This window comes from Schistocerca gregaria, chromosome 5, assembly GCF_023897955.1.
Source record: "Schistocerca gregaria isolate iqSchGreg1 chromosome 5, iqSchGreg1.2, whole genome shotgun sequence".
Classification (NCBI taxonomy): domain Eukaryota; kingdom Metazoa; phylum Arthropoda; class Insecta; order Orthoptera; family Acrididae; genus Schistocerca; species Schistocerca gregaria.
The window spans coordinates 312768465-312782906 of NC_064924.1; the positions used below are offsets into that span (position 1 = coordinate 312768465).

At 43.9% G+C, this 14442-nt stretch overlaps 1 protein-coding gene across 1 annotated transcript in view; it reads left to right on the forward strand.

Annotated features, from left to right (window-relative positions):
• The window catches only part of LOC126273326 (odorant receptor 83a-like), a 74989-nt gene that overhangs the window by 27062 nt on the left and 33485 nt on the right, over positions 1 to 14442 (forward strand). Inside the window, exons 5-6 of the mRNA XM_049976872.1 lie at positions 1521 to 1735; positions 8593 to 8692. Of these exons, the coding sequence (XP_049832829.1) occupies positions 1521 to 1735; positions 8593 to 8692 (315 nt within the window). The remainder of the gene's footprint in view (positions 1 to 1520; positions 1736 to 8592; positions 8693 to 14442) is intronic.

The window sequence follows — 14442 nt, forward strand, 5'->3', positions numbered from 1 at the left end:
ATCCTAAGCGACGTAGACGCCTCTGCGAGAGGTAATTTAATATAAGACACTGTGCGGCTGGTCCCGGCGGAGGTTCGAGTCCTCCCTCGGGCATGGGTGTGTGTGTTTGTCCTTAGGATAATTTAGGTTAAGTAGTGTGTAAGAATAGGGACTGATGACCTTAGCAGTTAAGTCCCATAAGACTTCACACACATTTGAACATAATATAAGACAGAGGGTTCATGCCATTGGGGAGGACACTCGACCTAGGTAGTTCGTGTAGCATTGTTGACCATAGTGCTCCGATGGTGTAATGGTTAGCACTTCTGCCGAATAAGCAAGGAGACCCGGGTTCGTGTCCGACCGTGGCACAAATTATAATTCAGTTTTTCTGCTTCCATTGAATAAAGGTTAGAGACTTAAATGTCTCGGGGAAATATAATTATAAGGTCTATAAGACAGAAGGACCGCAAATGCCAGGAAACAAAAACAAACATGGATGAGAAAAGTTGAATATGTGACGTCACCAGATGACGTACCTCGCCGCAAGTGCAGCGGTTGGGCTTGTCGATCCTACACTCGCCGGTAGAACGCAGTGCTACACACTGCTGCAGAACAGAGCAAAATTAGAACATTTTTTGTAAACGTGATCTCATGTAAACGTGGAAGTTAAAAAAATTACAATCCTCTCTGTAAGGTACCAAAACTTGTATTATTTTATGTTTCTTTCCCTTTGTCCCGATTTTTCTTGTTTACTGACATCATTTAGTAAACGAGCCATGGGTCGTGTATTGGTAACGACGAAATTCTGAAGCTTATAGCCATGTACTTGTGACCCAATACGGTAGTTTTTGTTGTAATGTACTATACAACAAACCAACGGAGATGAGAAACCTGTTAGAAAATAATAAATCTTACCTTAATGTAAACACGTAACTATCTAACGCAATGAAAAAAATATTGGCTACCAGAAGCAAGACTCGAACCCTGAGCTTCACACCCTGAAGTCGCGCTCGTCCTCCCGAATCCACACCAAGGTGAATACTTTCACTTAGGGTGGAATGGGACCGACAGACCGATAGCTTCAACCGCTTCACATGCGGTGATATACGTCTTCTGGTGACGTCACATGTTCAATATTTGTCATCCACTTCGGAATATTTCGAAACATTTGCGGTTCCGTGTGTCTTACATTAAATTAATTGCCTCAGCGTCATCTACGTCGTTTCGGAGGATTTAAGCGTTAATAAGAATCACCCTGTCTAGTAGTAGAAGTCTATACGAAGCTGAAAATATCATAGATTTCAAAATATAATGCCATACATAATTTTGTAATACCATTATAATAACGTTTTTACAAAACTACTGCATGCAACCAGGGAACAGGTCATCTAAAATGATACCCTCGATAAATGAAATACCTCGATCACGTTACACAGGAAATGCCATGTTAGGTTAATCGTTTTGTAGATGTCATCTTATCTTTAGGCAGGCACTTGCTGGTAAAATTTAATGGTATGGTTGCCACGACGGCCGCACAGATGGTGTACTGGATGCAGTACGCATGCTCCATGTACTCGGTGATGATCCTCTGCTTCTTCGACTGCCTGCTCGTGTGGCTGCAGCAGCTGCTGTGCGTACAGCTGCGCTATCTGGCCGGAAACCTGCGAGAACTCTCTCGCAGCGGCGGGGCGTTCAGCGTCGATCGCCGTCAGACGTTGGCAGTTTGCATCTCACACCACGAGCACATTCTGAGGTATGCAAAACTGTTCTTAAAACAGCTGATGATGACTGACAAACAAACTCTTTAAACGGCTATGGATTAACGGAGATCTGCGGTACATCATTCATCGAGGTGAAAAACGTGAGCATCAACAGGGAGACGTAGAATAAGGTGTTATTACTATTATGATGGTGAAAGAAAGATGTGTTCTGGAGCGGAGCGATCCTGATGTGGGCTTCTTTACGTGTGTCATTATGAGATGCAGCCAGAAGTATACACATCCGCCGTTAACCTGCCCATATTTGCCTAACAGGCAGGGAAGCTGCCACAGAACATCAGTAGAATGAGCAGACTGCTTTACTCTCATCCAATTCATGTTACGCCCAACCAAAGCTGGGCAAATGGATCTTGCTTGCCTGCCCGATATCCCACAGCATTATTTTTTTTATTTTTCTTTGTTGTAAAAAGCGGGGCATAAAAGACATAGTAAATGGAGATGATGGGAGTTAAAATATACACTCATATGGGGACATGCACTGGGGGACAGTTAACAAGTCGACATAAAGTTAAAAAAATACAGCTGGCAATTCGTTGCGCGCTTAAAATCACTGGAGGCAAACACAAATTAAAAGCCAGCCACAGGATAAATATCACACAGAGCAAGACACTTAAAAAAAAACCACTGGAAACAACGAATCATTCATGAAGAATAAAAAACGCTGGTAGGGACCTGCCGAGGGATTGGAGGCTGGAGAGAAGGGGAAAAGAGGGGAGGAGGGTGCGGTGGTGGGGGGGCTGATGGGGGGTGGAAGAGGGAAAAAGGGGGGACAGAAGGCGCACCAGGAGGCAGGAGATGGGCGAGGTGGGAGACGAATAGGGGAGACAAAGCAGGAGGGCGCACAGACACACAGACCATGGGGTATGAGAGAGGGAGGTAGTGGGGGAGGGGGAAAACCGCTCAGGGGATGGGAAGGGGAGGAGGAGAGAGCCCTGAGGAGTAGGGGGAGGAAGGTGGAGTTAGAGTTGGTAGGAGGGGTAGATATAAGGTCGAATATCATCATCTGGGAGGGATTCCACTTTGTTATGCTATGTAGCTGTTTATTCTGAATGCTTTCAACAAAATTGTTCAAATGGCTCTAAGCACTATGGGACTTAACGTCTCAGATCATCAGTCCCCTAGAACTTAGAACTACTAAAACCTAACTAACCTAAGAACATCACACACATCCATGCCTGAGGCAGGATTCGAACCTGCGACCATAGCGGTCGCGCGGTTCCAGACTGTAGCCCCTAGAACCGCTCGACCACTTCTGCCGGCGAATGCTTTTATTATAGCATTATGAGTAGGGCTCGGAAATTGATAGAAACTCCTTCCTTAAGACAATATAATGAAACAAGGCCCAATATAATATACAGTGTGTATCAAAAAAGAGTCATCCGATTATAAAAAAATCTTAACTATTCAGTTATTTGAGATATGTGCATGAACAACGTACTGTTGGAAAGAGCAAACACTAGAGTTTTACATGGTTCCCGCTAGGTAACAGCAGTGCATGCACACTTCAGTTGTATTAAAAATGGTGTTGGGACAACAGAAAGCTTTTTGTGTTCTAAGTGTTGCGCAGTTCAGGTCAGTAGTAACTGTTCAGCGTGACTTTAATACTAGGTATGTTGTGGATCCTTTTACAGCACAGAGCATTAGACGATGGCATGAACAGTTCCGAGTAACAGGTTGTTTGTGTAAAGGCAAATCGCCACCCTGTCCCCGAGTGTCTGGCACAGATATTCGAACGCATCTGCATCTGGCAACACCGACGCAACACACACAACACCGAAATGGGGGGCAAGTTGAGCTGTCGAGCTGCATGGCGAACAGATTTCTGACGAGGAGTCCGCTGAAATCTGTTCGCGATGCAGCTCGACAGCTCAGCTTGCCTCCGATGTCCATGTCGCGTGTGTTGCGTCGATGTTGTCAGACGAAACCATGCAAAATTCAGCCACTGCAAGCTCTTCGTGAAGGTGACAAACAATGACGTGTGGAGTACTGTAATTTCTTTCTTGGCAAGATAGAGGATGGCAGTTTTCTTCCATGCTTAGTGTTCAGTGACGAAGCAACTTTCAATTTAAATAGAAAGGTGATTCGTCATGATGTGCGAATATGGGGTACGAACAACAACATGAAGTTGTACAACATGAGACGGACTCTGGCCGGCTGGAGTGGCGGTTCGAGGCGCTGCAGCTTGGAACCGAGAGACCGCTACGGTCGCAGATTCGAATCCTGCCTCGGGCATGGATGTGTGTGATGTCCTTAGGTTGGTTAGGTTTAATTAGTTCTAAGTTCTAGGCGACTAATGACCTCAGAAGTTACGTCGCATAGTGCTCAGAGCCATTTGAGACGGACTCTCCAAACTTTAATGTGTTTTGTACAGTTTCATGTGAAAATGTGTATGGTCCATTTTTCTTGTTACAGGAAGCATATATGCTTGAGAACTTTCTCTTCCTACAGTTGTAGCCTGATCCGAATGACTTCGTTTACCAACAAGATGGGACGCTGCCACACTGGCATCTGGCGGTGCGGGAATTTTTTAATCAAATGGTTACTGAACGATGGATCGATCGCACTGGACCAAATAGTTCAGCCTTACATTACTGGCATCCAGGGTCACCGGACCTGACTGTATGTTATTATTTCTTGTGGGGGTTTATGTGCCTCCTTTATCAACAACAATAAATGAACTGAGACATCGCACAACAGTAGCTGTCGAAACTGTATCTCAAGATATGCACGTTGCAGTGTGAAAATAATTTCAATAACTTACTGACATGTCATGCATCTAAAGAGGAGCATAAAACAAAATTTATTGTATATGTTTTTTAGTTTTAGAAATACAGACTTGCCAAATCGGATGATTCTTTTTGATGCGCCCTGTATATTCCTTTCGGATCATTTTAGTTAGAAAATGGTAGATGTTTTCTTTTGTTTTCCTTTTCGGCGTTTTTCGGTCTTATTTATTTACTTATTTAGTTATTTGTTTTAGATATGAACAGTTTTCTCTGCAACTTCAACTTCCATTGATATACTGGCTGTTCTCAGATCGAACTATCATCAGGTGACCTCAAACACGTATGTTTTCTATAATAAGCAGAATCATCTCTGTAAATCAATATCATTTCCACCTAAGAACCTGAACAATGTTATTATACAGGGGGGTCCATTAATGGTGACCGGGCCAAATATCTCCCGAAATAAGCATCAAACGAAAAAACTACAGAGAACGAAACTCGTCTAGCTTGAAGGGGGAAACCAGATGGTGCTATGGTTGGCCCCCTATATGGCGCTGCCATAGGTCAAACGGATACCAACTGCGTTTTTTAAAATAGGAACCAAAATTTTCATTACATATTCGTGTAGTACGTAAAGAAATATGAATGTTTTAGTTGGACCACTTTTTTCGCTTTGCGATAGGTGACGCTGTAATAATCACAAACGTATAAGTACGTGGTGTCACGTAACATTCCGACAGTGCGGATTGTATTTGCTTCCTGATACATTACCCGTGTTAAAATGGACCGTTTACCAATTGCGGAAAAGGTCGATATCGTGTTGATGTATGGCTATTGTGATCAAAATGCCCAACTGGCGTCTGCTATGTATGCTGCTCGGTATCCTGGACGACATCATCCAAGTGTCCGTACCGTTCGCCGGATAGTTACCTTTTTTAAGAAAACAGGAAGTGTTCAGCCACATGTGAAACGTCAACCACGACATGCAGCAAATGACGATGCCCGAGTAGGTGTTTTAGCTGATGTCGCGGCTAATCCGCACATCAGTAGCAGACAAACTGCGCGAGAATCGGGAATCTCAAAAACGTCGGTGTTGAGAATGCTCTATCAACACCGACTGCACCCGTGCCATATTTCTATTCACCAGGTATTGCATGGCGACGACTTTGAACGTCGTTCCGCCGCTGGCCAAAAGAGAAATTACGGGACGATGAAAGAATTTCTGCACGCGTTCTGTTTAGCGACGAAGCGTCATTCACCAACAGCGGTAACTCAAACCAGCATAATATGCACTATTTGGCAACGGAAAATCCACGATGGTTGCGATAAGTGGAACATCAGCGACACTGGCGGGTTAATGTATGGTGGGGCATTATGGGAGGAAGGATAATTGGCCCATTTTATCGATGGCAATCGAAATGGTGCAATGTATGCTGATTTCCTACGTAATGTTCTACCGATGTTACTACAAGATGTATCACTGCATGACAGAATGGCGACGTATTTCCAACATGATGGATGTCGGCACATAGCTAGGCATGCGGTATTGAATAGTACATTTCATGACAGGTGGATCAGTCGTCGAAGCACCATATACCATGGCCTGCACGTTCACCGGATCTGACGTCCCCTGATTTCTTCCTGTGGGGAAAATTGAAGGATATTTGCCATCGTGATCCACCGACAACACCTGACAACATGCATCAGCGCATTGTCAATGCTTGTGCGAACATTACGGAAGGCGAACAACTCGCTCTTGAGAGGAATGTTGTTCCACGTGTTGCCAAATGCATTGAGATTGACGGACATCATTTTGAGTATTTATTGCATTAATGTGGTATTTACAGGTAATCACGCAGTAACAGTATGCGTTCTCACAAATGATAAGTTCACAAAGGTACATGTATCACATTGGAACAACCGAAATAAAATATTCAAACGTACCTACGTTCTGAATATTAATTTAAAAACCTACCTGACATTTGTTAACTGTCTCTCCACATAAAAACATTTTTACCCACTTTTCAGTTAACATAATTTTTTAAATATTTTGATACGTAAATACTTTGTCATTTTTGTATTTTCTGTTCAGATAATATCTGTGGAAATTGCACATCATGTTTATCTGTGTTTGCGACATTCAGTTGTCACCTAAAGATGGCCTGAGGACCCGAAAGCCGGTTCGCGACCACATAAATATAATTTTGGAGAATATTAGGAAGTGTTTTCCTTTGTAATATTATGATTTTTTATATACAAGATTTGCAAATTATGTGGACATATACACCCATGTTGTCGGACTTACCAAAATAATTGTACATAAACCCTAGTTTCAAAATTTTGAGTAATTACAAGTTCTATTTTAAAACACGAGTGTAGAAAATAGTAAGAACTGTTAGGTTTCATTAATTAATATTGTAATAAGATGTTTAGTTGAGTACGTTTTTGTCTGGCGCCAAATTGTCGAGACATATAGTAAGTATACAGTGAGTATTCGGGGCTGGAAATCATACACAAGTACAGAATGACGTGTCCAGTGGTAAGCAATATGTAAACAGGATGTAAACTGGTGTAATTAAAAAAAATAATTCATACTAAATATACTCAAAGAACTTGTTTATTGAGCTTATGGTTCAAATGGCTCTGAGCACTGTGGGACTGAAATCTGAGGTCATCAGTCCCCTAGAACTTAGAACTACTAAAACCTAACTAACCTAAGGACATCACACACATCCATGCCCGACGCAGGATTCGAACCTGCGACCGTAGCGGTCGCACGGTTGCAGACTGCAGCACCTAGAACTGCTCGGCCACACTGGCCGGCTATTGAGTTTATTATGACCAGATTAGACTTTGTCATACCCTAATTAAGTACATGGGAAGCAGCGGAAATAAGATCAAAGAAAACTAATATCAACATATTACAAAGGTCATTAGTAGATGATTTCATTGGTCCTCTCATTTTCATGTATTCTTATACCATGTGCGGCCGCCCGGGGTGGCCGCGCAGTAGGAGTCTTGTCACGGTCCGTGCGGCTCTCCTCCTCGGAGGTTCGAGTCCTCCCTCGGGCATGAGTGTGTATGTGTTGTCCTTAGCGTAAGTTAAAGTTAGGTTAAGTAGTGCGTTGGCTTAGGACCGATGACCTCAGCAGACCTTACCAAAAATTTCCAAAAATATACCATGTGCCTCATATTCGATGAAGTTTGAAGCAGTGAATTAGTTGTGTTTTGTAGCCTTGTCAGTTCAGAGAATGTGTACGTTACAAGGGTACCTTAACAGTGGCGAAAAGGCAATATTTAATTTTACCTTGCTGAACGTTAGGACACCCAAAAGAAGTATACATTAGATACCACGGGATTTCAAAAGATACACATTATTATGGTATATCAAGTGGCTTTTATTGAATACTGCTCCACAATTCAGCTTAGTCACTAAGTACGTGGAAATAACGGTCCATATATCACCAGAATTATACAGTAAATCTGTGTGCAATTAGGCATATTAGCCACTAGAATCATCCCGTCCAGCGTACTTGAATTTTGGAGTGCGTTGCCAGTTTTCCGAGCCATTTCAGTCAGATGCTCTGACGCATCTGTTATCCGTACCGAATCCTAACTGAATTTGCAGGAAACCCGGAACATGTGCTGTGCCGTCTTGAAACAATACGGCACTGTTGCTACGCAATAGTCTTAGCGTTAGGCGACCTGTGCAACTAACACACTTTTTGAATTCCCCGCGTGGAATAGACGAGAAATGAGAAATTTAGAACGATTATAAAAGAAGAGAGGTGTTGATAAAATATGGCTTCGGGTTTTGAGGATCAGTCAATGTGGCGATTTCAGAAGAAGTACATGGTAAGACTTTTAAAGAACGGGAAACAGTGAAATTTATAGAACGAGTTATTGAGGTTGCTGCTGGTTCTAAAATTATAGGTTTGATGCTATAGAAAGATTCATAATTCGTATGAATAAATCAAGACTTGATGAAAACAATCAAGTGATTGACATAAAAATTCACTACAATTATGTATGTTACATATTGACGATAACAATATGGCAACTTCAACCAGTTGAGTTTCTAATATTTTTTGTCTCTTTTATTCCAGAGTCATGAGAGAACTGAACGCGTTTGTCGCACCTCTGCTCTTTCTACAGTGCTTCAAGAACATGATGATCCTCTGTTTGGTGGCGTTCTTGGCATCAATGGTTAGTATCTGTAACACATTTAGACCTGTACAGTTAGTATTGTGAACGGCATGCAGCTCAGTATCACAAATTAGCCAGTGAGACATTACCTCTTTAGGGACGTATTCACGCAATGTAAGGCATGGTATTCTGTAGCGGTCAGTATCATAGTAGTATGCAAAATTCATCAGGCAATAACAGCCTCAATAAGTAGAATCCAGGGGTTCTAATGTCTCGCATTATACGTACTTTTGGTGTATCGTTTGCGTAAATAAAATATTTTTCCAGAGTATCAGTGACTACTTTTTTTATTTTCCATTTTTTTGGTAGTCATTTCATGTTTCAAGTACGTACCCTCATAGTCAAGTGGATTCACATCGTCTTCTGTCCGCCTGCGTAGCTGGGTGGTAAGGTGCTTGCATCGCATGCACTGGGTCCGGGTTCGATTCCCGGCCGGGTTGAAGATTTTCTCCGCTCGTTGTGTTGTTATCATCATTTCATCCTCATCATCGGCCACAAGTCATCCAATGTGGCGCGGACTGAAATAAGACATGCACTTAGGCGGCCGAACCCGAACGAGAACTCCCGGCCAACAATACGCTCATTTCATTTACATCATGTTCTATTCGGATTTTAGCTGTTTCTTTAACTGTTTGCACCTTTGATGTCGAAAAAGTCCTCCTAAGGCAGCAAAATATTCCATAGAAAATGATTATTACTGCAATCATAGTTGTTGATTCAAGGATAAGGAAAACGAGATAGGGTTGTAGATGCCTTACTTTCTACACTCCTGGAAATGGAAAAAAGAACACATTGACACCGGTGTGTCAGACCCGCCATACTTGCTCCGGACACTGCGAGAGGGCTGTACAAGCAATGATCACACGCACGGCACAGCGGACACACCAGGAACCGCGGTGTTGGCCGTCGAATGGCGCCAGCTGCGCAGCATTTGTGCACCGCAGCCGTCACTGTCAGCCAGTTTGCCGTGGCATACGGAGCTCCATCGCAGTCTTTAACACTGGTAGCATGCCGCGACAGCGTGGACGTGAACCGTATGTGCAGTTGACGGACTTTGAGCGAGGGCGTATAGAGGGCACACGGGAGGCCGGGTGGACGTACCACCGAATTGCTCAACACGTGGGGCATGAGGTCTCCACAGCACATCGATGGTGTCGCCAGTGGTCGGCGGAAGGTGCACGTGCCCGTCGACCTGGGACTGGACCGCAGCGACGCACGGACGCACGCCAAGACCGCAGGATCCTACGCAGTGCCGTAGGGGACCGCACCGCCACTTCCCAGCAAATTAGGGACACTGTTGCTCCTAGGGTATCGGCGAGGACCATTCGCAACCGTCTCCGTAAAGCTGGGCTACGGTCCCGCACACCGTTAGGCCGTCTTCCGCTCACGCCCCAACATCGTGCAGCCCGCCTCCAGTGGTGTCGCGACAGGCGTGAATGGAGGGACGAATGGAGACGTGTCGTCTTCAGCGATGAGAGTCGCTTCTGCCTTGGTGCCAATGATGGTCGTATGCGTGTTTGGCGCCGTGCAGGTGAGCGCCACAATCAGGACTGCATACGACCGAGGCACACAGGGCCAACACCCGGCATCATGGTGTGGGGAGCGATCTCCTACACTGGCCGTACACCTCTGGTGATCGTCGGGGGGACACTGAATAATGCACGGTACATCCAAACCGTCATCGAACCCATCGTTCTACCATTCCTAGACCGGCAAGGGAACTTGCTGTTCCAACAGGACAATGCACATCCGCATGTATCCCGTGCCACCCAACGTGCTCTAGAAGGTGTAAGTCAACTACCCTGGCCAGCAAGATCTCCGGATCTGTCCCCCATTGAGCATGTTTGGGACTGGATGAAGCGTCGTCTCACGCGGTCTGCACGTCCAGCACGAACGCTAGTCCAACTGAGGCGGCAGGTGGAAATGGCATGGCAAGCCGTTCCACAGGACTACATCCAGCATCTCTACGATCGTCTCCATGGGAGAATAGTAGCCTGCATTGCTGCGAAAGGTGGATATACACTGTACTAGTGCCGACATTGTGCATGCTCTGTTGCCTGTGTGTATGTGCCTGTGGTTCTGTCAGTGTGATCATGTGATGTATCTGACCCCAGGAATGTGTCAATAAAGTTTCCCCTTCCTGGGACAATGAATTCACGGTGTTCTTATTTCAATTTCCAGGAGTGTATTTGAACATGGAACAGAATCCCAGGTGACAAGCGAATAAAAAATTTAAGAGATCACAAGAGTCGATGCACACAGTACACTTATTATATAAAGGATGAATATTAAATAAGGGACAAACTTGTTGATTCCTGAACGTAAAAGGAACAGAAAATTTCATATGCAGACAGTCAGGTGGATGAAGTATTTTTACTTCTGAAAAGCATTTTATTCAGTATCACATTTCTGCTTTTCGGAAGTACCCTCACATGGGGTATCAAGGGACTGGATTGAAGATTTCTTCTTAGGAAGGACGCAGCACGTTATTTTGGAAAGGGAGTCATCGACAAATAAAGAGATAGCTCCAGGTGTGCCCTAGATAAATGTGTTCCGACTTCTGCTGTTCATGATGTACATTAGTGACCTTGCACACAAAACTGATGGTATTCTCCGAACTTTCGCAGATGGCGCAGTTATCTGTAGTGAATTACCTTGGTTAAGATTTCAAAGAGGTACAAAGATTGGTGAATTTCTTTAAAGCAACAGTGTAAAACTGTGCACTTCAAAAAACGAGAAAACCTGTTATCCTATGACTACAATACCACAAATGGAATCGGTCAACTCATAAAACTAATGGGATGTAGCAATTTTTGGGGGTATGTAATGGAACGACCACATATGTTCATTTTCAGGTAAAGCAGGTTGAAGACAACGGTTCACTGGTGAATACCAGAGAAAGTCAGTTAGTCTACAACGGAGATTGCTTACAAAACACACGTGATACCCATCCTAGAACATTGCGCAAGTGTATGGGATCTGTGTGAAGTAGGGCTCACGGGGGATACTGAATGTATACGAAAAAGGGCAGTTACAATGCTCGTAGGATTAACTAATGGGAAAGTATAGATCTTATAATTAAATGTTTCCCTGAGACATTTGAGTCTCTTTTTATTATCTCATTAATGGGAAAGTGTCACGGAGAAGCTGAAGATACTGAACAGGCATACGCTTGAAGATGACGAAAACTATTCCGAAGAAAGATGAATCTAGGATATGGCAAAACACCCTCCGTGTCGCTCAGCTACACAAGAACCTATCGAAAATCGTTAGTGAATGTTTGAATATACGGTTTAGTAACGATTTGGCATCAATGTTTGGGCAAGGATTATTGGCGACCACCTTCTTGGACCAGTTGCTTTTTACGTTGCCTTAATGGACACACATGTGTGGTACTCTAGGAGAATATTCTTCCTCTTCTGCTGGAAAACGCACTTTTAGAAATACCACAAATAATGTGGCTGATGCATAATGGAGCAACAGCCTACTTCATCACTGTTCGTCAACACCTCAACAACACCTTCTCCAAGAGATGGCTGGTAAGAGAAAGTTATTGGGCGTGGTTACCTCAGTCATTGGACTGCGCCGAGTTTTACTTGGGGTGCAGCTGAAAGACATTGTGTATGCTGAAGATACTGCTGCTGTGCAGACGATTTAATACACAATGTGACCTGTGCTGCTATTCCACTGTAGCCTGGAACTTTATGCGTTGTGTGAAAGATTGTGTGCATCCCATGATGGCTTCTTTAAACATCTTCCGTAACGTAGAAGAAATTAATATCATGTAATGGGGAAAGTTAATGTAGCAGTATTAACTGTTTAATGTAGACTCACTTTTCATTTCCTAAAATATGTAGACAAGAAATTATTTGGTCCTTTTCCAACTAGGATTCACCTCCTGCAGTTTTCCCCTTTACATAATATTCACTCTGTATAAATACCACTAAATACAATATAAATGACTGTAGGTCAAAGTGATATTTAAATTGTGGATCATACGTTAAAGTCTGTAGGGACCGACTGTCGGAGAAATTGTTATTTGACTCAGATTCAGTCAGAAGAGTAATTTAAAGTGCCTGTGAAAGCCTCAGCAGAAATCTGGGAATGCAGGGGGATGATGAGTTCTTCCTCAAATCCAAGCATAGTATTTTGCCCAGGAATGTTTGCAGCGTACAGTGTTCATACACTATGTGACCAAAAGTATCCAGACATTTGGCTGAAACTGACAAGTTCGTGGCACCCGCCACCGGTAATGCGGGAGTTCAATATGGTGTTGGCCCACCCTTAGCTTTGACGACAGCTTCCACTCTCGCAGACATACGTTCAGTCAGGTGTTTGGAGGGTTCTTAGGGAATAACAGCCCATTCTTCACGGATTGCTGCACTGAAGAGGTATCGATGTCGTCGGTCAGGAATGGCACGAAGTCGGCATTAAAAAACATCCCAAACGTGTTCAATAGGATTCAGGTCAGGACTCTATGCAGGCCAGTACATTACAGGGATGTTATTGTCGTGTAATCTCTCCCCACAGGCCATGCATTATGAACAGGTGCTCGAACGTGTTGAAAGATGCAATCGCCATATCCGAATTGCTCTTCAACAGTGGGAAGCAATAAGGTGCTTAAAACATCAATGTAGCCCTGTGCTGTGATAGTGCCACTCAAAACAACAAGGAGTGCAAGCCCCCTCCATGAAAAACACGACCACACCATAACACCACCGCCTCCGAATTTTACTGTTTGCACTTCACACGCTGGCAGATGATGTTCACCGACCATTCGCCATACCCACACTCTGCCCTCGGATCGCCACATTGTGTACTGCGATTCGTCACTCCACACAATGTTTTTCCACTGCTCAATCGTTCAATTTTTACGCTCCTTACACCAAGCGAGGCGTCGTTTGGCATTTACCGTCGTGATGTGTGGCTTATGAGCAGCCGCTTAACCATGAAATCCAAGTTTTCTCACCTCTCTCCTAACTGTCAGAGTACCTGCAGTGGATCCTGATGCAGTTTGGAATTCCTGTGTGATGGTCTGGATAGATGTCTACTTATTACACATTACGACCCTCTTTAACTGCCGGCGGTCTCTGTCAGTCAACAGAAGAGCTCGGCCTGTACGCTTTTGTGCTGTACATGTCCCTTCACGTTTCCACTTCACTATCACGTCGGAAACAGTGGACGTAGGGATATTTAGGAGCGTGGAAATCTCGCGTACAGACGTATGACACAAGGGACACCCAATCACATGTCCACATTCGAAGTCCGTTAAGTTCCACGGACATCCCCATTCTGCTACTTGACGATCTCTAATGACTACTAACTGACATGGAGCACATGGCAGTAGTCGGCAGCACAATGCACCTAATATGAAAAATGTATGACTTTGCTGTGCTCTTAAAATATCTCAAGTACATGCAGTGTACGAGTGGTGTATGATACAAAAATTATCTCACATAATTCATCCAATGATAAGGCGTATCGCCTTTGGTATTTTAGTATTTTTAAATGCGATTCAGTTATTGAATCGCTTGGTGCCAATGAACTCAAAAAATGTTTTGTGGTAAGAGAAAATTCAATTGGCCAATGAGAAATACCTCACTGGACAAAATCTTAGTCCCCGGCTTAAGTGAGCACGCTGCTCGGTTTGGAGCACTGTAGATGGTATAGACCTGATGCCTGATGGTCGTGTAACCCTCTACTGTTGACGTTAGTCATGCCAATGAAGCAGTGTGTCTATGGCAGTTGGT